At 36.3% G+C, this 24,685-nt stretch overlaps 1 protein-coding gene across 1 annotated transcript; it reads right to left on the bottom strand.

Annotated features, from left to right (window-relative positions):
• Nucleotides 1-420: 420 nt before the first annotated feature.
• On the bottom strand, nucleotides 421-23,548 carry LOC6639315 (MOB kinase activator-like 2). Its single transcript, XM_047012117.1, has 5 exons — nucleotides 22,513-23,548; nucleotides 3,943-4,103; nucleotides 1,568-1,664; nucleotides 528-1,511; nucleotides 421-481 (listed from the first exon to the last, which is right to left on the bottom strand). Exons 1-5 carry the CDS (start codon nucleotides 23,475-23,477, stop codon nucleotides 421-423), a joined length of 2,268 nt encoding a protein of 755 aa, XP_046868073.1. The 5' UTR covers nucleotides 23,478-23,548.
• Nucleotides 23,549-24,685: the final 1,137 nt, after the last annotated feature.

The raw sequence follows: 24,685 nt of genomic DNA, 5'->3' as shown, positions 1-24,685 counted from the left end.
TGCTTGCTCTCTTTTTAGTGTTTCGTTTTTGTTTTTTTGTTTGTTTTTTTTTTTGTTGTTTATTTTTACAATATTTTCAACTTTAGGATCATAGATGTAATAACATTAAATAACATTTTTGCGTAAAACTAGTATTTCTAATGTTCTTTTTTTTTGTTTGTTTGTTTGTTTGTTTGTTGCTGCTGCTGCTGCTGCTACTATTGTTGTTGTTGCTGTTGTTGTTGTTGCTGTTGGTTGTTGCCAGCTGATGTTGCTGCTACGGCGGCTGCTGCTGCTGCTGCTATTTGCCATATATGGTATATATATTCAATTTATTTCTTAGCTGATCGCACTATGCCGATGGTGCTGAATTGGCGGCAGTTGTCGTTGATGCCGCAGAAACTGCTGGGCCCGGCCCCGCCCCCGCCGCATTGCATTGTATTAGACCACTGTGCTGCTGCTGCTGCGCTGCTGCTGTTGTTGAGGACGCTGCTGCCGCTTGCTGATGATGATGCCCACCGCCATGATGGTGATGATGATGATGATGGTGGTGATGATGGTGATGATGATTCAAATTATGATTATTGTTATTATTGTTGCTAAAGTTTAAATGTAATGCAGCAGCACCGCCGGTTAGCAGATTAGTGCCATTATTCATAACGGCAATGGACGATGCACCCCCACCGCCAATGCCAGTGACAGATGCATCCGGTGCCGCCACCACCACCTGCTGAGGAACTGCCGAGGTGCAATAGCGTGTTGTATCACCAAATTCACCGCTTGTCAGATCACCCAATATGCCGCCCAATAGGCCGCTGCTGCCGGCTGGCTTACATGAGGCACCAGCCTCCGGTTGCGTGCAAATTGGTGGCGATGCCGAATCGCCATCGATCAGCGATGCTGAGGGTGTTGTGGTGTGGCTATTGTTGCTTTGTGAATTGACATGAGGCATTGCCTCGGATGAGGAGGTGCTGTTGCTGCTGCTGTTGTTGTGTGGTTGCTGCTGTTGATCGCAAGTTGCATTGCTAGTATTATCATGCGGCAACAGTCCACCAGCATCTTGTTGATGTTGTTGCTGTTGTTGCTGTTGCTGCTGATGTGGATGATGCGATTGCTGTTGATGATGGGATTGCTGCTGCTGCTGCTGTCCACCACTGTTGCTGCTACTGTCATCGGTTAGACGCAATGCCACCTCCAAATCACGCAACACATCGGTCTCCTTCTCATCGATCAAATTGAAACGCCTGTGCAAGGCGGTTACATGCGCAAATGTCAAATTTAAATGGGTGTGCAAGCCGAGCAACGCTATTTCTCTGAAATGCGCCGCATACAGATGCGCTATCACATGAAATTGCAAGCGTAAAATCTTTCGCGCGATCGACTCAAACGAGCCGGGAAACTCGTTTGCGTATTTGGTTGGGAATATCGATTCATCGCTGACCGTCTTTTGTGTGAAAGTCATCACATAATCGATATACTGAGGTGCCGCCACACGTGTCTTCTTGCCCTTCTCATCGAACCATAAGTACGTTCTGTAAAATCCAAAATTAATATCTCAAAAATTGTCAAAGAAACTCGATTCTCTTACCTGTTGCCAGGTCCAGTCATATCTGTGCAACCGGATTGTGTACAAAATTCACTAATAGTTCCATAAACCAAATTCACATGCTCGAATAGAGCCAGGGCTGCAAGATAGATAACGACAACGATATACACAAGTTAGTTTAAGAGATCTAAGGATTAGAATATTGATTTCGCATGGAGGAGATATCAATTGAGCCTTCTTCAAAGTTTACTCTCCTCGCAAAATGCTATAATTTTGAATTTTTCTGACTTCTATGGGAAGTTTCTTCCATATAAATTATTTTATATCTTTTAAACTGCTTAAATTTCAAAATTGAAACCCGATTAACCAAAATCTAAGCCGCACTAAAGCTTTTATATATACTTCAAATATTTCGGAGGATTATCATTTACTACTTATCCTTTCAAGATTTGACTCGTAATACATATCGCCTGCTCTCATTTTGGGTTTGTCAATTGGAGCATTTGCATTGGAATGGAGTTACGATTTAAGCCCATGATAAAATCAAAAAAAACTGCATCAGCAGGTGGGCCTTGAACATATGTTCTCTTTCCAGTCGATGAGTGATAAGCTTAGTTCATCATAATCATCACTGCTGTCATCGTCGTCGTCGTCGTCGTCGCTGTCGTTGTCGTTCTTCTTGAGAAGAGGTCAATGCCAACTCAATATTTGCACAAATGGTTTAAGCAAATTACGTCAGCAAAAGCAACAGAAATTGCATTAAATACACACACACACAGATACGAAAGAGATAGAGATTGTCAGTTTTGTTGTATGAACTCATTCTCGTGGTAGATGGGGGGAAACGCGATTGGATAATTTTGGGTGGGTCTTGACCTTGAACAGATCAATGCATTGAAAACGTGTGCATCATCATCATCATCATGAGTATTATAATCATCATCACCCTTACGGCAGCAGCAGAAGCAGAAGGTACTAATTTGCTGATAGATTTGCCAATTATTTGCCTCATTAAAGTCAACAAAAAGTCAAAGCTGTGCGTTATGAAATTTATATGTATACATATATATACATATATCTAGTGATTGTTTTACAAGATGATGTAATTTTCTTAAAATTGCTTTCGATTCTGATTCAGATGATGATGACAATGGTGATGTAAGCGGCGGCATCTCTCGCTCTCTCTTTCTCTCTTCTTACTAGTGTAAGGAGAAAAGGTAGAATGGGTTTAACAGTCAGGTATCTAATTAATTCACGTTGACAGAGATTGACAAATTGGCAAACAATTGCATACTGTTAGGGGCACAAACAAACACACACGACACACATGGTGTTTAATTACATTAAGCTAGTTAGGTATTATTAAAATGACTCAGAATCAACTTTGTGTGTGTGATGATATCCAATTACAAAACGTGTTTGCTTTTGAGACTTTAAAGACTTTACTTTTTGATATATTCAGCCTTATGATTCAAGAGCTTACTTCAAGTTAGGAAGGGGGTCAGTCATGGGGGGGCATCTTAATTGAATTCTTTAAACAAAAAAAATAAAATTTAGATGTAGATTTTGTTGGTGAAAATAGTTAAATTAGAGCTTCATTCTGCCAAAATGAAAATCTTTCCATTAAAATTGTTCGATTTATAGGACAAAATATCGCCTTTGGAGAAGATCATTTATCCTCTTTTCTTTGCCCTCAAGGATTTGCCATTAATATTCAAAAATACTTATCCCCTTTAATCTAAAAAAGAAACGAAGCATTTTAATACTTTATTTCCTGTTGAAATTGATCAAATGATTCCATCATTTTAATTTAATTTTCAGTCAATACAGTTAGATATATCTATATCAAGAATATAAATATTTATTAAATATTTAGTATAATTCTCAATGAGTATGTCTGGAACTGATAGCAGAAACGAAATGTAAAGTGACAAAACATTAACACCTGCTATTCCATTGATAAGTGTCTCATTCATATATGTATACCGAGATACTGATTTATATACCTATATGTATGAATATATGTATGTACATATATCTGCTTGAATATGTTTATTTCTGTATTTGAGATAATCCTAATTTATATGCAAATCAACCTGAATACCAAAATCTCATCTAAGACATCGCTTAAGGGGATGGATCACCTGTGTGAGCTTATCACAAATTCTTTTCAAATGTATACAAATTTAGACTGATTTCTCTATAGTTAGAGACTAAGTAGAAGTAAAGACTAGTATGTATAAATCACATATAAATCACACACGATAAAGTGAGCTATATACATACATACATGTGTATGTGTTGTGTGTGTGTAGTTCAAAACAAATGGAAAAATCACGTGAAAATCAACTTTTGATAATAAGAATGACACTTGGGACTGGGGGGAGGAGGAAGTGGGGTTAGGTATATGTACTTACTATGTGATGCTAGCCACTCATTGTAATCCAAACCAGCTGGAAGATCCACTAGGGCTTTGAGATCAGCTTCAGGTAATTTACGTTCTAGAACGCTTTCCTCCAAATATAATTTGGTATCTGTTGAACTTTGATCGCCATCCCTTTCCTTGCGACGGGCTTTGCTGTAAGTATATAAGAAATTAGGAAAACTTGAGTAAATATTAAAGTTTTTTTTTTTTTTTAAATATATATTTTTTCATATACAATATTTCGTTTGTGTTGTATTTATCAGAGAATTGTCAATTTATGTTTTAACATTTAAGCAGTAAATCTCACCCAGCTACACAGAGAAAACTATCAACCGAATCCTGTGCATAACGATAAAGGGTGCCAATGGTTTCACCAATTTTAGCGGGTATCGTTGTCACTTGCCACATAAAACGCGCCGTTTTCAATATACATTTAATCACATAAGATGAAGATGGTGTATTTGGATTTGAGGTTTCGTTTTCGTTTGTTCTTAATGTTGGTGATGATTTACCACTTGCTGTAGTTGTTGACGTTGTTGTTGTTGTTATCGACGACGATGCAGATATTGATGAGACAGATGAAAGGGAACAAATCGAATTGGTATTGGATAATTTTTGTTTTACTATTATTTGTTGTTGCTTATTTAGTTTTTTATTTGGTTCTAGATCATCAGACTTGAATGTCACTGCTATTGGCACCTTGGAGCTTGGAGTTATTCTCATTATTTTTTGTTGGAAACTCTCCTCTTCTTTCTTTGATGTTGGCTTTTTGTTTGTTTTTTTGTCTGCTGCTTTTGTTTTTTTGGTATATTTTTTTCCTTGGATGTTCTTTCTTTGCCTTTTTTAAGTTATTTTGGTTATTTTGGTCATTTTGGTTGCCTGTGAAAACCGTAGCCAAACAGAGGCAAAGCCCAAATGAATCGTTTTTGTAAAAACGTTATCGCTATGCTGCTGCTGTTCGGTCGTAGGTTCCCTCTCTCTCTTTCTCTCTCTCTCTCTCTCTACCTCTTCCTCAATCAGTTTGTGTGTGTGTTGTCTCTGTCGCACTCTCTCAACGGTAGCTCCGTAATCAGTCCAGGGAAATAAATATAGTGTGTGTGTGTGTAAATGTGTGTGTGTGTGTGTGTGTGGGGGGGTCGTCGATTAAACTCAGTAACTTAACTCACACAACTCAATTCAAAAAAAAAATGCTACACGGAGGTCGGCCGGAGTAATACCTCTGAATGATAGCGCCCCACAGCGGGCGGTGGCGGCGGCGGCGGCGGCGGCAACATTATTTGCCGCGATCGGTATTAACCCAAAAACAACAAAAACAAAAGACAAAGAACCTGCGTTGTCGTGTCTTTTTAGTCACTTGTAAAGCTTAACTAGCATTTTCAGCTAGGGATATCTCTAGGGATACTAATTTTGAAAAAATTTACCAGTTCTGTCTAGTTGACTTAGTAAGAGCTCTACATTTTAAAATATAATACGAAATATATTGCATTGCAACTTTTGGTCGATACGATATTTTTAGCACAGCTTGCTATGTTCTTCTAAACATTCAAATGTCTAGATTCTTTGTATATCGATAAATATTGAAACACTTGTCCATAATATTGTTAAAAAAAATAAAAATATTGTTAAAAGCTGATGCTATCGATGGGGATGACATGATAGCCTTTTTAAATTATCGATAAACAATAACAAAATCTCTAAAAGATCTACTTTTAGAAAGAAAGATGAGAAAATATCTTTTACCATATCTAAACATTTCAAACCAAAGGGAAGGTTTCCCCTTCAACTAAATCCAGCACTGGCAGTAGTTATCAATCGGAATCAAAATTCTTTAACCTTTTTTAGCTAAATTACATATTATTTTTTTTTAGCGAGAATTTTAAAAGGAAATCTCCCTTGGTGGAGAGTTTTTTTCGAAAAAGCTGCTGATAAATTAGGGTTTACCCTTGATAAGAAGGCTATAGCACTTGGGTTTTAGCTTAGAAGTGTTCTTCAATGTTCTTAAAATAAAGAATTTAATAATGATTAAAATGTTTAAACTTCCTCTTGCCTTTTGCTTCTGTTTTCAAGGTTTTATCAAGACTGTGGCTTGCGTTTGCAATTTCGCCCAAAATTTATCTGAATTGAAATTAACATCTTTGCTCGCTATTATTCGATTTAAAATTGTTTGTTTTTGGTAGTCAGCAATATTTCAATTTCATATTTTAGTGAATTTTTTAAAGTATCGCAACAAAAATCTTAACTCTGAAAATATTTTCTAGATTCGTCCATGTTCTATTCTAAACGTTCTGAAACTTAACAACCGACGTACTTATACATATAATAGCTATGTATTCAAAATTTTGGCCGATTTCTAAATGATGACTTGCTTTTTGGGAATTTCTTCTAAAAGTTCTTCAGGAAATCCAAGCAGCCATTTGAATTTGTTGTAGCGAACACACATGGAAACTATTTACCTCTCTTGTGCTCTTATCACTACGCAAAATCAACAATTGTTGTTGGTGTTGGTTTCTTTTTTGTTTCTTTTATCCAGAAATAAAACCAAATAAAAATAATGCGTAGCACATGAATGCCATGAATGTTATTCGTATCGTCGTATCATATTTGTCGAAATCTCTACACTATGTTTATCATGCTACTGCTTCGGTTGTTCTTATTGTTGTTGCTGCGCCAAAAGTCATGGCTGCGATTTTCCGCCACCCTTTTCGGCCTAACACAATTGTAATTGTTGCCCTAGAGTCGAGTCGAGTTGAGCTTTGAGTCCATGGCAAACTCTTTTTCTCTATTTCGCTCTACTCTACCCACAGGCAACGAAGCGTATTGACCAAAAACAAAACAAAAATTTAAGCGATAAAATAATCTACATACATTATACGATATATCTATGTACATACATACATATATATATTTGGATATTTGTTTGTAGCACACATTTATCTCTGACATTTTACAAATTTGTGCGAGGTCGCCGAGGCGTGGCATGGCGTAAACGCAATCGACTTTTCAGTTCACTGCCCCACACCTACACCTAAAATTTTAGCCCAACCTCCAACCCCCAGCACCCAGCACCCAGCTCCCTCGTTATACCCAATAAGCCCAACCTTTTAAGGTGATAATGAAAATTTTCGGTTGGCCCGCATCTCAAAAACTAAACTAAATGGAAACAACAAAATGTTAAATATGCATGGAATCGAGCAAAACGGAAGGTGACCTGCGCCACCCTCAGTCAGGTTTGGTCCTTGATGCCCAAGGACTCGAGAGAGAACCCCTCGAAGTGAAACATTTCAATTTCATTTTCAATTTCAATTTGTTGCACGTAATTTACTTGTCATCATTGTCGAAAAGGTGGTGCCTGAGTGGTTTTTTGTTTTTTCTTGATGATGGCCTGAAAAGATCTCACTAGAATCAAGGCGAGGCACTACGAAATGGGGAATAATGTTGGGTTGCAATAATTGAGTGGAAAACACCAAAAGATTTTCCATCCTTGGAATCATCATGCAAAGTAGAAATGCATTTTTAGTTTATCGTTATCAATCCTAGATATGTAACGAAATTGTTATCGATAGAGCAATGAGATCACATTAAAACGAATCCAGAAATTCTTTAAACTTTCAAGGTAACAATGACAATAACCCCCCCCAAGACACACAGATAAACATTTAATGTCACAGTAAAAATGGTGTAATTAAAATTGTATGCAATAAAAACGAAGCAAACAAACAACAACAACAAAAAAAAAAAAACATTAAAATAGAAAATAAAAATGTTATGTTAATTATTTGAAGCATTTCGTGTGCATTGATCAATAAAAATCGAAAAGCATTTAGTCATCAAGTTTTGAGTAATATTTTTGTAAATTTCCCAATAGAAATATATAGAATTATGAATTTTATAAGTTTCCTGAATCAATCATATATATATTTTTTTTTATTGGATTTCTGAAACTATTGTGATATATTTATTTCGATATACTATATTAACTAGAGAACCAATCAATATAAATTTTTTATCATACTCACTTGGCAAAACTCAACTTAATTTCATTTTTTTTTCAATAAGGAACTAATGTTAAGGCAAATTTTATTTTGTTTTTCTTTTCATATGAAAAATGATGCAATCGAATGGCTAATGCCTTTCGCACTATTCAATATTGACATCAATAAATCAATCGCAATAAGAACATGAAAAAAAAGGAAAGGAAAGGAAGAACTTTTTTGTTTATTAATGTTTTTTTTTTGTTACCGCAGAAATAATAAGTGTGTCATTTCTCTTCTTATTGTGGGGTAAACAAACAAAATAACAAACCAACAAAAAAAAAATACAAAAAAAAAAAAATACTGTCCACCAATTTGACGTGTTATACCGGCGATAAGAGGTAGAATGTGAAGAAGAAGAGCTAGAGACGGAGCGCAGACAGAAGCATAACGTTTTAATAAGAATTTCACAAGAACATTCAATGAACAAACATACACAACAAGCAAACATGCGGGTCACCAAGAGGGTCGGGGAGGGGGGTTTGAAGGGAGGTGGGAGGGCACACAATTTTATTTCGTTTATGTTGTTGTTCTTGTTGTGGTTGTTGCTTTCGCTGTTAATCATAAAAACCTCGTTTCGATGTGTCGGCAGAGAAGTCCGCAAATATATTGGCACGTTAAATTTTTTTTATATCGCATTATATATATATTTCGTTTTTTTTTTCTTGTTTTTGACGTCGCTGCGGCAACACGAGGCAAACTGAATAAATGCTAAAACTAAAATGCGAAACGAGCACCGATAAATAAAAATTTGAACACATCATTTCCGGATACCGGGGGCCTACCTACCTACCTACCTATTGGCCCACCTTTTAGATATCCACCAACCCACTAAACCAGGGGTGGACTCTTGGGAGGGTGGATAAAACATACACACACATACATACAAATAAACATACAAACATATATATAAATAAAAAGAGGCGAAAAAAAATAATAGTTAAAATAGAATAAAACGAAAGAGTGAGAAAAATAACAGCAGCGACATTCACGTGGGCAAATGCTTTCTGACCTTGCAAAAAAAAAAAGTAAAAGAATTTTGCACTTGAAATTTATTAAAAATAAAATGAAAAGGGCAAAATACACATCGAAAGACATATACCCTAATAAACTTTTCGAATGATTCGAAATGAAACCTAAGACCTCTACAAAATGTTGCCTAGTCCTGAAAGGTTTAAAGATATTTCAACAAATTTCTTTACTAAATAGAGATTTATCTAACAACATTTTGATAACTTTTCACAGCAAAAAGAATAAGATTAAAGTTTACAAAGATTTAAGAGCAGAATCAGGATATCTTATATCTTGAAATGATCAAAATGTACTCAAACCCGAAAATACAGCGAATATTTCATGAGTTCGAGGGCAAGAGAAAGGTTCAGAACTCAATCTCCTCCCAGCAGGCAGGCAGGCAGGCAGCCAGTCAATCCATCATAGAGCTACCCCAAAGCAGAACCTGTCTCAATATTATATATATTATCAAGTAAATGAAATATATACACAAACACACAGACCAAAAAAAAAAAAAAACCATATGTGGCTAGGGTTTTTAATGGAGGGTAAACTGGAATGGAGAGCAGCAGCAAATGGTTGCTTGGGGCCAGCAAGTGGATTTGTTGGTGAGCCAAAAACCATTTGCTGCACAACACACACACACACACACACACACATACACAATCAAATATTGAGGCATATGCACTAGCTCACACACACACACACACCAACACCCCCCAAAAAAAATATATGTATAACAAAATTTGGGGCCTGACCATGAGCACATATGTCGCGACCCATATAACCATCAGCAGCCCCAAACCACTTCACCGTTCCGCCCTTCGCATTTACCCCCCTTCCCCCCATTCAATTGCCACCGCTCCATTTATCGCATACGATAAGTGCTACTGCTATTTCCATTTACACGAGAAGCAAAATAAATACAACAAAAACCCGAAAAAAAACCAAAATTCTCAATGGGCCGACGCCGCGCGCCAGCTCCATGAAATTGATCTATCAATTAAAAAGCTTTTTCTATTACCACACACACACACACACACTCTAGATAAATGCAGGAGTATGTAGATATGGAAACTCTACCTATATAGTATTATGTACCTATCATCGAGGCACTCGAACTCGAGTCGTGAGATATGGTTCATTGGTGGAATTGGTATTAGCAAATCGATCGATTAAATGAATCAAACTTACATATACATACATTCATATGTATGTAATGTCGGTGAAGCTATTCATTAAGCAAAATTAACTAAAGTACATTTGGTCATTAGTCCTAACAAAGAGTCGAAAGAGTTGGTTCATCTTTAACTGCATTTCAATTTTGGTTATCGATTTTTCTACAATCAATAATCGCAAAAATCGAAATATGTATGTGTATATTTCAAAGCTTTAAAATATAGCTCCTTAGAATCAAACTTTAATAGTTTAATATGAATTCTATTCTTTCTTCTAATTTCTAAAATAATCGTAGCTATGTAATGAATATTTACTCTACACCGATTAATCGAAATATGGCTGATAGGCAGTCTCTGTTGGGCAGTCTCTGTTACTTTTTATTAGGTACTATTCTTGCATTTTTTGCTTTAGGTATCTACATTTTAGCAGCATATGGTAAAATTGCTCAATAATATGGTTTTATTTCGATTGTTTGTATTGCTATGAGGCAAAGGCAAAGGCAAAGGCAATTTCGAGTTAGTGTTTATGTTTAGCAATTATGACATTCATCCTAGGATGATGATAATGATGATGAAATCATGAAATAAATGGCCAGATATGTATGTCTGTCTGTTTGTATGTATGTAGTAGACTGACTAACACACAAGCAGTTGATTACAACAACATAATGGAAATATATACATATACATATACATATACTAGATTGTATATACATACATATGTATGTAAGTAGGTGTAGATGTAAATATATATATATATATATATATTAGTATTACCAAATATCTAGAAACAAAGGCGCACCACGACAAACACAACAATAGACAATGACAATGGGCAATGGGTAGAGAGGTAGTAAATGGAGGCAGAGTTGTCAGACGGAGACCGGATCGGGGAACGGGGATGGGTTCTGCCTTTTGCCTTCTCTATCGTAACTGTCATTATCTATCTAAAGATAGAGTGCGTTTGAGTAGATGGGTGGGTGGATGGGTTGGGTTGGGTTGAGTTCAGATGACTATGAGAGGAGAATAACAGCGTCTTGTTATTTGTTGACGATGTTGAGTAAGTAACTGCGTATACTATATACATATGTATGTTTAGGTGTTGAAATGACTCTACAGATATTACATAGTAAAAAGGCACAGTCATAAAAACGGAGAGAGGGACTGTGACTGTAAGTGTGAGTGTGAGTGAGCAAGGCACTATATAGATATATATATGTATGTACATAGAATGCAGTCAACACTCACTTACACTCATACAGAATGATTACAATTCAAAAAGAAAAGATAAGATATAGAGAAGCACAGGGCAGTCGAATGAATTGGCCAATATTTCTTTTTTTCCCATCGTTCTATTTTTTTATTATTATTATTATTAGTATTTTTTTTTTTTCGTCTTCTTCTTGGGATTAGAGACCGCCCTTTTGACTTTGCCCAGCCCTTCTTTCCTTCTACATACATTTCCAATCATGCCAATGATGATGACGATGATGTAATAGATCTGGAGGCTATAAATATGCGCTTGTAGCTCATTTGGTGGTTTGGTGGTTGGCTCCTATCTATGTATAATGTGCCACAACACAACAACACCAACAACAACAACAGCAACAAAAAAGGGCCAAGTCAGCATTAAAAAACGTGACAGAATAATGGCATTACAAATACATACATAGGTATCCAGAAGTTACATCAAGTTAAAAAATCATATAAATACGTGGGGAAACTCGAAAAACCAAAAATGAGAATGTATGTATTTGAAAATGAAAACCAAAATCATGAGCAGTCTTTTGCAAGGTCTAGATATATAAGCCATTTATTTTTGTGTCGAATTGAAAGTGCAAAAGGTTAACTTGAGCAAAAGTGTTGACCCCTTTTCGCTGGACAAATTTTGCTTTCCTTGGCATTTGATTTATCCCCCATTCCCTTTGTATTTAAATAATAATAATTATAATAAGCAAAAAGTAAAAGTTGAACAAACGTAACGGTAGAGCGTAAAAAGCAACAACAACAACAGAGCACGTACATTTATGGATTGATTGCGTTATTCTGTGCTCTATGCCTCCAACTCATATAGACAACCAACATATAGATGTCGGTGTGTCTGTGTGTATGTGTGTGCATAAATTATCATGGCAAATCAAACGATTGCAAGTTTAATTAATGACAATTAGGTAGAGACGTAGAGCAAGGGGCTTTCAGGGGTGGGTGGGGAGGAGGTTAGAAGAGTTTAAGGCAAAATGAACAAGTACAAAAATCGTCCGTCAAGTACAAAGATCGTGCACTCATTTGATCGATGTCAATTTATGTGGGTAAGAGACAATGTATAAGTGTGACAATGCATGTGCATGTGTGTGTGTGTGTGTGTGTGTCTGTGTGTATGCGTGTGCGTGTGCCTAAAGTCATTGTCAGTAATCCTATGGGTTAATCTTATCAATAACAATAATAAATTTGCACATTTTTCCAATGAAAACTATGACCAACTCAATCAACCAATTCTGCCCTTCTCCCCCCTCCCCTCCCCAGACAGGAATCACAACGGAAAGGTTTTGTGTATGTGTGTGTGTGTGTCTGACGACCTCATTATCAATCAATAAATTATGGTTTAACGGTACATATGTACCCCCCGACACATTTCAGTACTTCTGTCCTTCCCCTGTAATCGTCGTCGTCTTCGTCATCATCATCATCATTGCTTTTTTGTAAATATTTTAAAGCACTCTTTGCGGCGCTTAGGGAAGTGTATAACTCTTTCTTTTGCTTGATTGAGACATCATTTTGACACTGTCTCTCTCACCCACTAGTTTTAAGTACAGTCAATTAATCAATCACATGCATATACTACAAGCATAACCGTTAGTCTTTTTTTTTTATTTATTTCTTTAACACTTTTGAAGTAGACAAATTGGCGTCATCTTAACTACTGACGATGAAGAGGGGATGTGAAGGCGGTGGGAAAGAGGAAGAGAGATAGCGAAACATATGTATGCATGACAAACTTTTTAGATTTTTGTTTAAGTTTTGCGTTTTTTTTTTTTTTTTTGAAGGTTGAGAGTTGATGCTTTTGCTGCTGCTAGCAAACGGTGCTCTTGCAGCTGCTGCGCTGCTTTGAGCTCTCACACACAGTCAGCATCAGCCGGTTGAACGCGTTTTTCAAGTCCATTTTAAGTGTCGAATCGGTGGGAGTGGGTGGAGGGGCGGGGATTGTGGGGAATCAGGGAGGGGAGGGCGTTGACGAAGGCGGGCAACGACGACGACAATTTTTTTTTGTTTAATATTTTTATTTTTTTTTTTTGATTGATAATGATTAAACATTCGCTCACTCCCGTTTAAATGGCAAAAACAAAACGAAAAAAAAAGAGAGAGAACAGAAAAAAATGGCTGACGCGTGTTTTATTTTCAATTTTTTTGTTTTCCTTGTTTATTGTTAAGATTATTATTATTAATAATACTTTGTTGTTTTTTTTTTTTTTTTATTATTTTGATTGTTTTTATTATTTTTTTTTACATGCGTGCGCGCGCGCCTCGTGTCGGCAGAATCAGAATCAGAAGACTGTTTGTCGCAGTCGAAGGCGACCGAGAGCGCGCGCACCTTTGCCACCAGCGCAGTAGCAGCGCAACAGCAGCGAAGTCGACCACACATAGCTTTTTGTGTGTTAGAAGAGAGAGAGAGAGAAAGAGCCAAGTCAAACAGCTGTCCACTATGACTCGCTCCCACGCTGTTTTGCTCACTGACCAAGTTCTCTCTCTCTTGTTTGCTTTATCTCTTTCCCATGCATGCACCTTTCGCATTTGATGCCTTGCACTTTGAATGAAATTGGTAACGGCAGTTTGTTTGTAGCCTCTTCCCCACACCCTCTTGCTCACACTCACTCACAGTTTCTGATCGTTTGTTGGTGACGCACAGAGAAAGAAAGAAAGAAAGCAAAAAAGACATCTTCTTTGACATGTGCATGCTCGTTATCAGTCATAATCATGCGAGTGGAAGGAGAGCAGCAATAATTTTGATTTCAATCAATTTTGCGGCATCATAATTGCTGGCTCTTCAACCCGCTCTTTAGTTTTTTGATTATCGTTCAAGTGTTGAGATATAATAAACGTGATCGGTATTAGAACTTGACAATTGTGTGTGTGTGTGTGTGTTGAGTGAGTGTATATATTATTCGTTGTGGTAAAAGGTAATTTCCGGTTTTGTTTTTTGAGCTTTCCAATTGTGCATTGCGCAAATATGAAGCTCACATAAATTTTCGTTATGCAAACATGCGACAAGCGATGCGCCCGACAATGTTCTTGTTGTTGTCTGCAGTTGCTCTCTGTAGCTCGCGAATGACGCAGATGACGAATGTCACAAACACACAGACTGAGACATAGCGACAGAGAGGGAGAGAGAGAGAGGCCGAAATAAAACAACCAAGAAACAGCTGTCTATCTCTGTCTTTACCTCTGCTGCTGCTGCTGCTGCTGCTGTTGCTGCCGTTTGCCTTTGCCAAGTTCAAAATTATTTAAAACAATTAATATTCATTTTGTTCCGTGTTGTTTGCAATTAACAATCTCTTTCTCGCTTCCTCTTTATATATCTCTGTCTCTTTCACTCTCACTTCTTTGGACGAAAGGTGTCAAAAATTTTGCAAACCATAAATTAATAAAAAAGAATCACATACACAAAGGCAAATGAATTGAAATTTTTCTACAATTCAATGGACAGAAATAGAATTTTAAAGACAGCAAAAAAAAAAAAAACAAAACTGTTATGTACACATGTTTAGGAATATTTTGAACAATGTGAACAAAAAAAAAACAAAAAACTGAAATTCCCAGAAATGATCTAACTCACAATCAGTGGACAGTGACATCAAATGGGTAAATTCCCATACAAACAAAAAATTTGTTTATAATTTCGACAACTTTTTAATTACTCATTCATTCATATCTCAGGATTGTGTGCAAAGGATCGTGACGCAAATGGAAACAAGTTGATATGTAAGTGACTGAATATTTGGCTAACAATCTACTGAACCCTAAATATGTATAAAAAAGAATTGAGCGAGAATTGGCCCAATTAACCTATTAAGTTAACCATAGTGCTTAAGTTCTGATGCACATGATCCCCTGCCCCTTCCAGCATCTAGCCATATAGAACCCCCCACCAACATTGGTGATGGTGAAATGCGTACATTATATAAAAACATTCTAAATAACTCATGGCAAAAAGGCATTAATCTATCAAAGCCACGCTCCATTTACGCAAGTGATGATGATGATGATGATGATAATGATGATGGCGGGGGTAGGAGGAGGGAGTTGTGGGAGCGGTATATACATGTATTTGTCACCAATGGCGAAACAATAGAAGAATTACGCATTAATCAAGCACAAAGACGACAGAGAACAGACAGACCAAGCAGTGAAATTTTCTACATTTTAATTAGGTTTTCGGATATTGAAAATGGGATTTTGTAGGGGACGGAGGGGTGGGTTACTTCTTGGGATATGGTTAATTGGCCAAAATGTCTTCATTCGAAACGATATGAATCAGCTGAGCCAATTTCCAATCCAACCAATACAACCAACAGAAACCTCCGTCAAACCAGCCATAAATTGCAAAAAGTACCGTTGCCCATTTGGCGGTGTACGGATACACAATCAGCATACGAAAACAAGAAAAGAAAAAAAAAATATATAAAACGAAACAAGTTGACAAAAAGAGATAGATAGATGGAAAGGGAGGTGGGGACTAGGGAGGAATTGGGGGGAAACGAACTTGGCTTGGACGCAGAGAAGAACGTGAGTTTGGCGTCAATTTTTGAGAGAGTGACAGAGTGACAGAGAGAGAGACAGAGAGAGAGAGAGGTAGGTAGAGAGACTCTCGCAGCAGCAGCAGCAGCAGTTGTGATGACTCATAACATGGCTTGGCACTTGGCACTCTTTTCCATCTCCCCCCCTCCTTCCACCGCCTTGAACACTCACTGAGTTGCGGGTGACGACAACTTACTGACATTAATGTTTTGTTGATGAAGGTTAGAAAGAAAACAACAACAACAAAATTATAATAATCATAATGGAAAGTATTTGGAGAAAAAAAACAGAAAGAGAAAAACGACTCTTGCTGCCTGCTGCCAGTCAGTTGATGATGGGCAATAACATGTGGCTAAATGGATTAAAAAATGCCAGAAAGAAGATAGCACAAGAAGTGGAAGACAGCAGCGAGAGAGAGAGAGAGGGAGAGTAAGTGGGGGCAAGAGCTTCGCAAGTAAATGAGCCGCAGCCGGAACTTGATGACCAACAACAACAACAACAACAAACTGACCAAACAACCAGCAACCAGCTTCAAGGTAACACATTTTATGAGCTACGTAAATTCACACAGACACACACACACACACCCAGATCCAAACATATATCCGAAAGGTATATACGATAATTGCATACATATATCTTTGTTGTTGTTTTTTTTTTTTTTTGCATGCGGGTGAAATTCGAGAGACAAAGAGGAAGAAAGAGAAAGATACATAAAGACAGGTAGAAAAGTCAGCCCATCAAAATAAAAGCAATGAATTACATTAATGTTTTTCTTCTTTTTTTTTTATAATGAATTAACATGTGTGCATGTGTTGGTGTATGTAGATATAGACAAGTGACCGACCCCCATACATTTATGTTGTACTAAGCCACTAGGTTGGTCGGTCCAAGGGCCAGGCCCTCTCAATACACAGTAGCCCCATTGTTAACTCTGGCTTAAAGCAATATTTTCACATTAACAAAATAACCTAATGACAACATGGTCACTTTAGTTTTTTTTTTTTTTTTTTTTGGTGATTGCTTACGGAAGTAGGTGAAAAAAAGCTAAGACCAATGAGTTCTTTTGTTGTAAAGCCAAAAAAAAAAGTGTTGAAAGGAAGTTTAAATGTGAAAATTCAAAAGAAATCTACTTGCAAGGTTCATTTGATAAGTTCAAACTGTTGATTAAGCTACTCCCTATCAAGGATATAGATGGGTTTGACTTAACTTTAAACTACAAACGGTTTATCTACCTCTCTCTCTCTCTCTCTCTCTCTCTTAAGCTCGTTAAGGTTCTAATTAAGTGAAAAGATTGACTCACATTTGGAGAAGAATGACTCTTGAATCTTTGCTGTAAATGTAACCTCTTCTTGTTGCAGGTTAATTGTTAATGTCAACAAAAAAGTTGCTATTCTTTTTTTTTTTTATTATTATTATTATTATATTCTACATTCGGGGTTTTGTTACTGTTATACCTACAAACATATAAATGTATTTAGTCTACTACCAACCAATGCCATTTATCTTCTCATGATTTCTGTTGAATTCTATGGAAATAGAAATTTCCGCTGACCTCCCTTGGGTGTATGTGTGTGTGTGTGTGTGTTTTGGAGTTTTGGTGTTGCCCCCAAAGAGTGTTGTGTTCCAAATTTGCTTTTTTTTCTTAACAGTTTTTGCCCCACATGGTTGGGGGCTAATGGACAAATAATTACCCTCAGTCTCAGTCTCAGTCTCAGTCTCAGTCTCAGTGTTAGTCTAAACAAACAACTAACGTTATATACGAATCAAGTTAAGATCGTGGCCCCAACCAAACCAACCAAACCAACAGACAGGTCGTCGGTCAGTTATCATTGAGAATCTTAAACTTGTGTGCCAAACATAATTGCAATGAGAGAAGAAAATCTACACAGAGGAAGTATTTCTAATGACTTGAAGTTGCATCATTAAATGAGGTTGAATGTAAATCGAAATAGAGGTAAGATTCTTGCGAAATGTTTTCATTTAAGCATTACCTGACAAAAATAACTGAAGCATTTCTAATTTGAATCAACTGATATGCCCTGTTGATTCTTTTTTTTTTTTGTTTTTGGACTCGAAATACTAATTTTCATGTCTATAATTTGAGAAAACTGAAGACTTTTTTGTTGTCTCACCAACAGCTGTTGCTCGACTTTTGTTGTGCAGAGTCATTAAGTCTGGGTGTGTGTGTGTGTGTGTGTGTTCCAGTGTGTACACACATCAGAACTTACGATGTTACACAATGTCAATGAACATGAAGAAGAAGAAGAATAGGAAAAGATAAAACTTGAGTAAAGAAAGGAGCACATAGAGGTCAAAGCACCTGTTATTCTTTGTCTGGATGGTCTTAGTTTTGTAATCTTATTTAAATAAAACAGAGTAGGAGAGGTGAGGAGGAGGAGGTGGAGGAGTCAGCCAACTAGAAGAGCAAACACAGATCCCATCTGTGGTCAAATTTTTGTCATCTATTTGCAACATAATATTCTTTTTACATATAAGAAAAAAAGAAAAGAAAATCTGTTTTTCTGGGCTGCTCGTAAATTGCCAAAAGCCGTTAAAGTGGTCAGTGGTGAGGCCATAAAACCAAAATGGAAACATAAATTTTTGCGTATATATATCAAAATTGGTACAGGAAATTAAAACGTTAGTCCAAGAAGATGTAGAAAAAGAAGCAGCAACAGCAGCAATGAGAAAAAAAAGAAACAGCTGGAGCAGAAAACGAAACAGATGTGAAGCAAAGTTAACTAACTTCCAGCTACACCCAACAACAACAACAAACACAGAAGAGCAGTAAAGGGCGAAAGTGGCTTTTGGACCAAGATTAATAATGCTAAGATATGAAGTAAGGCACACCACACACACATATACACACATTGGTACACACTATCTATCTACATTACAGTTGGGTTTAAGCATGAAAATCTGAGGCAACAACTACCAAGCCATACACACACACACACACACACACACTCACACACAATATGTCCACTTAACTTCCTTTGCAACGTAAAGTGAAAGCAACTTGAATAAAAATACTTGCAAAACGCTTTCTATCCAAATGCTTGGGATAAATGATGGAATCGCAACGTTTACGTTTTGCGAGGGTGCCAAGACAGACAGAAAGAGACGGAGAGAGAGAGAGAGAGAGAGAGAGAGACGAAGAGAGTGAGAGAGAGAGAGCGAGAGATCTCGCACTTTAATAGAAATGTAGTGAATTATGTTTAAAGGAGAAGGAGATGCTTTCGGAAAGCTTTCTCTGCTTAGAATCGATCTTAAGTCATCTAATGATTTACTTGGTGTCTATTTTTAGTGACTACTACTACTTATGCGGATAGATAAATCATTTCGATTTTGCCAATTTTGTAGAGAAACGCTTAACAAACAAAAAAAAAAAAAGAAAGAAACAACAACAAACCACAAAATGAGCCACAATTCTGTCATGCTTGACAGCGTTCAATTAGCCATAATGTTAAAGGGGGGTGAGTGGGGGGAATACACGTACAGTTAACATTAAAATGCATATAGTGTGAAGACAAAGAAGAAGAAGAAGAAGAAGAATGAAATGAAGTTGAAGTAAAGTGAATTGGTATGTGGTTGTTGTTTTTGTTTGGCTCAAACCGGGGCCACACTACACACAATTCTGTCTTAAGACAATATTACTCATTTATGTGTGGAGGGATTTTTCTTTTCATATTTATATTTGTGTTTACATAATTTTTTATTCAAATTTTTTTATTTCAAACTTCTTGAACACAAAAAAAAAAAAGAAAAAACCAAAAACAACTCATTATTATCATCATCAAGCATGGACATTATTATGCAAATTTCTATTCTGTTGTTGCTTACTATGCCATTGACACGTTGCCTTTTCCTGTGTGTGTGTGTGTGTGCGAGTGTGTGTACGAGTGTGTGTGTGTGTTTTGTGCCTGACAGGTTTATCATCATCTTCATATGCTTCTGCTTCTGCTGCTCTTCCTCTTGCAATAACCAACAACAGCAGCAACAACAAAAACAAATGATGGTTGTTATGAGCTGTTAGCTGTTGCTTCTTCTTGGTTTTTGGTTTTTGGTCTTCTTCTTCTTCTACGTCTTCTTTATCATCATCAGACAAACACAGTTAGTCATTGTTTTGATGCCTTTTTTTTTTCTTTTGATACCCTTTCTGAACTATTATATTGGGGCATATAAGGTTTTGCCAAAAATAAAGAGGAAATATTGCTTATACGTAATAAAGCAAGGCAAGTTCATTGCGAGTATTTGGCCAATAAGAATGCATTAAGCCAAGAATAGCTTTAATCAAAGATGAAACAAGTCAAGTAATCTCTTCAGTTATAAATGCAATAATTCTAAAGAACAAGCATCTATTAAATTATTGCAAACATTGCGTATACGCAATTATTACGTATACGTATATGGAAAGAATCGAATTTATCAATTAAAACTTTGTATATTAAGGAAAAGGAACTGAGAATTCGAGACTCTCTTTTTATTCTACTCTTTAAGTTTAAGTAAGTGTATGTGTGTGTGTGTGTGTGAGCTGCATGTTTACACTTTACAGACAAATAACTAATGTATAAGTAGAAGAGAACTTGGAAACATTTTACTTTTACCCTACCCCCTACACAATTTACTCCCCACTTCTTTCATCTGTTTCTTCCATCTCGTTTACTTCAAGTTGTGTTGCCTATTGTATTTTTGAAATTTCATTCCATTGTCAATATTTAGTTTTCTAACTAATTATCAGTTCAGCGCACTTTACTTAAAAAGTGTTGACGGGGGCAGCACCAGCAGCAGCAGCAGTTAGCAGTGAACAGTGTCAACGTTCGCTCACTCAACTGGGGTTTATTTTTGGGCGGTCGTTTAACTTTGCTTAATCATTTCAAACTGATGTTAATTTTCTGTGGTTTTTCAAGTTGACTGAACTGGACAGATGACGGACTGAATTTGAATTTGAATTCTAAAATAAATAAGGAAGAAGCACACACCATCCCCCAACAACACACACACACACACACTCCATATTTGTGATATATATATTTTAGTGGGGGGGATATACCATATCTAAAGACTGCGTTTGCGTGTTAACATTGCATTAACACAAACACAGACACACTCACACACACATGGAGAGAATTCGAGAGCTCCAATAGAGCTTACTGGCTCGGGTTGACCTTCAAAATAAAACACAACTATTTGACCAATGTTGTTGATTTTTCTTTGTTTTTATTTATTATATGGCTTAGAGGCCTATGCATATATAAAAATTTTTGTTTCAAAGTTACTTTTGTTTTGTTTTTCTTGGTTTCTTTTGGTTTTTGATATTTTAATTACCGCTTGAACCTTGAATTTGCACTACAAAGTGCTTTTAGTTGTCGGTCTCGCTCGTTCGCTTGAGAAATTATAGTAATTAAAGCCATAAAGAATGACTGAAACGCACAACAACACAACAAAATTCGGGCATTTATCTTTTTAGCTCTGTTTGGGTTCACCTTTTCTTACAATGGTTTTTCTTTGCTTTGTATGGCTAATTTTTGATGTATATTCTACAATTTTCTGGCCCTCCACCAACAAACCTTTAAACATTAATACTAACGGTAATGCGGCAACAAAAGAGATATCTTAACAAAAGAGACCTTCTCTCCCAAATAAAATTAAATAAAATAAAAATTAAATGCAAATCTATATACATAATCTGTTTAAAATTGTCTGTAATTTGCATAAAATTCTCACTGCGAATGTCAAAAAAAAAAATTAAGAAATACTTGGATTAACGGTTTACATTTATCATCATTGGGCATCGGGAAAAGTGTTATTGACCATTATTAACATCAAGAAGATTCCCACAAATAAACTTTAACTAATCTATGGTCGAGTAAGATTTACAAGAAGGCATATATAGAAATGATATATCGATTTATTGCTACGTATTGATTTTTGTTATCGATAACCGTTAAAAAATCGTTGAATCGTCGTGCAATCATCGCTGAGCTCTTTGAAAAACTTTGATTTGCTGTTGCATTGTTCGAAAACTTTTGCTATATATCGATAATATAGGACTTGCTTGATTTCTAGACTTATTATGTCATTATGGTTTACTGAATGGTCGATAAATTTATACTCTTTTATAGTTACTTAATCAAAATTATGAATTAAGTCATTATGAAGATCTCTAACCGTTAAAAAATCGTTAAATTGTTGTTAAAGTGTTTGATAACTTTTGATGTAACTATAATATTGGACTAGCTTGATTTCTAGACCCATAATCAGAACGTTATCAGTGCTAAAGTGCTTGAAAATTGTCAGTTTGCTCAGTTTTAGCGAATCCTAAACACTTCTAGGGACTTTCGATTGCTTTTTCATTGTTCGATAACTTTTGATGTATAGAAAATTTGGATTCACCTAGTATAGTTGGCTCTATTTGCCACACTTATTGTGCTTGTTGATTTTGTTGTCTCAAAAGACAAGACATCAAGTTCACACATTAGTTATGCTATATAGATAGGTATATAGTATGTATAATTTATGTAAATTTTATTATTATCAACTTACGCCACTAGGCCGCCTAAAAAGGCAACTGGACCGCCGCCAATGAGACGAATCTTGCGATGGCAAGAATCGAATAAAGATGTTCGGGTGGGCGCTTGCGAAGTGGGAGACATGATGATGTGACCACTAGAAACAGTGTTGTTGTTGTTGTTGTTGCTGTTGTTGTTAATGAACAGATGTTGTTGTTGTTGCTGTTGCTGCTGTGTTGTTGATATTTTCCACGCTTGTTGCTGTTGCTGTTGTTCACTTGTTTTGCAATTGTAATTACTTATGTAGTTGTTGTAGCTTGTATAGTTGTTGTTGCTGCTGCTGCTGCTGCTGCAGTTTTTACTGTTTTTATAATGAGTGTTGTTATGTTTGTTAATGCAACTATTAGACAAACTATTATTGTTGTTGTTATTGTTGCTGCTGCTGCTGTTGTTGTTATTATTATTGCTAATGTTGCTGCGACAACTTTGATTGCTGCTGTGACTGTTGTTGCTGCCGCTGCTGCTAATGCTGCTGCTGTTGTTTGTCTTTGGCTTCTTGTTGCGCCTCAAAGCCGCTGCCAGATTATAGCTAGTTGGCTCTTTCTTCTTTTTCTTTTGGTGTTGTTGCTGTTCCTGTTGTTGCTGCTGCTCCTCCTCGATCGTTATAGTTGCTGTTGTGGCCAGTAGCAACAATGTTGGTTGCTGCTGTCTAAAATAATAATCTGTTGTTGTTGCTGCTGATTTCTTGTGCTCCTTTTTCTCAAACTTCTCCTGCTGATCGTCCACTTCAGTCGTCGTCGTCGTCGTTGTCAATTGCTTTTGCAGTAGTTTTTGTTGCTGTTGTCTAAGCTTTTGTAGCAATGTCGTTTTACGCTGCTTGCTGTTGACTGTTGCTGCTGCTGTTACTGGCAATGTTGCTGCTGCTGCTGCTGCTGTCGTCGTCGTCGTCGTCTTACCGAAGCCAAGTTCCACAATATGTTGTGTGGGCGCTCTCAACATTATTCACTGTCACTTTTCACCTTTTTTTTTTGTTGTTGTTTGGTTTTTGTTTTTGTCACTACTTTGTGCTTGGATCATTTGTTTTAAACTTAAAATTTTGTTCAATTTCATTTCATTTCATGAATTTTCTCTATCTTCTTCTTCTTCTCTCAACATTTTAGCTAAACTTTCTTCTAAAAAACAAACAAACAAAAAAAATAAATAACAAAAATGGAATTAAGTTATACACAAAGATTTTTTTTCTCTCGTTTTCAACTTTCAACTTTGTTTGTCTTTTTGTTTTGGTCTTCTTTTTTTTTTTTGCGTGTGCCGACTCTGTGTGTGTCTGTGTGTGTGTGTGTGCAGTTGTTTTTGTTGTTTAAATTATACAAATTATATATGAAATTTCCTTGCTCTATAAAATGTTATAATAAATATAATAGCTTTAACAACAACGAAACTTTAAGTCTTTTAAACTTGAAGAAAAAAGAAATTTGCAGGCAAATTAATCAACTAAGATTAACTGAAATGAGTTTAGTTTAGAAAATGATTTCAAATCATTGATAAGAAACTTTTTCCTTTAAAAAGAAGGGAAGAAAAACATCTTTAAAATAAAGAATTCAATTCTAAAATTTATTGCTTATCATTTGCTGCATGTCAATTTCTAATTTGCATTTTTGCCACACATTTGTACCACTGTGCAGATGACAGATGAGAATCGCGTTGGTCAGAGAGCGCGCGCTGACCATTTTTTTTTTCTGTTTTTTTTTGCTTATATTATACATTTTTAGTATAGTACATTATATAGTCAGTCGTATTGTATATATATTTCCTATACTATATATATATACGCATATATGTGCTATATGGCGATCGCGTGAGTTTCTTTGAGTCATTGCGTAGTAAAAATTGAATACACAAACAGGCATACACTATATCCCTCCCTCTTTTTCTTACATTCTCTCTGTCTCTGTCGCACTCTTTGTTTTATATTTTAAGTCTTGCAAGTAGGCGGTAGTAGGCGCCTTTGGCATTCGCCTGAAAGCTAAGCTAAAATCCGCTTATATGTTAATTAGATTTATTTACTATAAAAATGAATTATAAGTATTTGCCTTGTTTGAGTTTTTTTTTTCGTTTTTTGTTGTTTTGTTTGCTCTGCCTGCTGCCTGCCTCTGCCGCTGCTAATTTGTTTTATTATATCAACGGTTTTCATGCAAATTACTTGGCAA

This window comes from Drosophila willistoni (assembly GCF_018902025.1).
Source record: "Drosophila willistoni isolate 14030-0811.24 chromosome XR unlocalized genomic scaffold, UCI_dwil_1.1 Seg144, whole genome shotgun sequence".
NCBI lineage: Eukaryota > Metazoa > Arthropoda > Insecta > Diptera > Drosophilidae > Drosophila > Drosophila willistoni.
The sequence above is the reverse complement of the archived record's forward strand: the minus strand, read 5'-3'. Positions and strand labels throughout refer to the sequence as shown.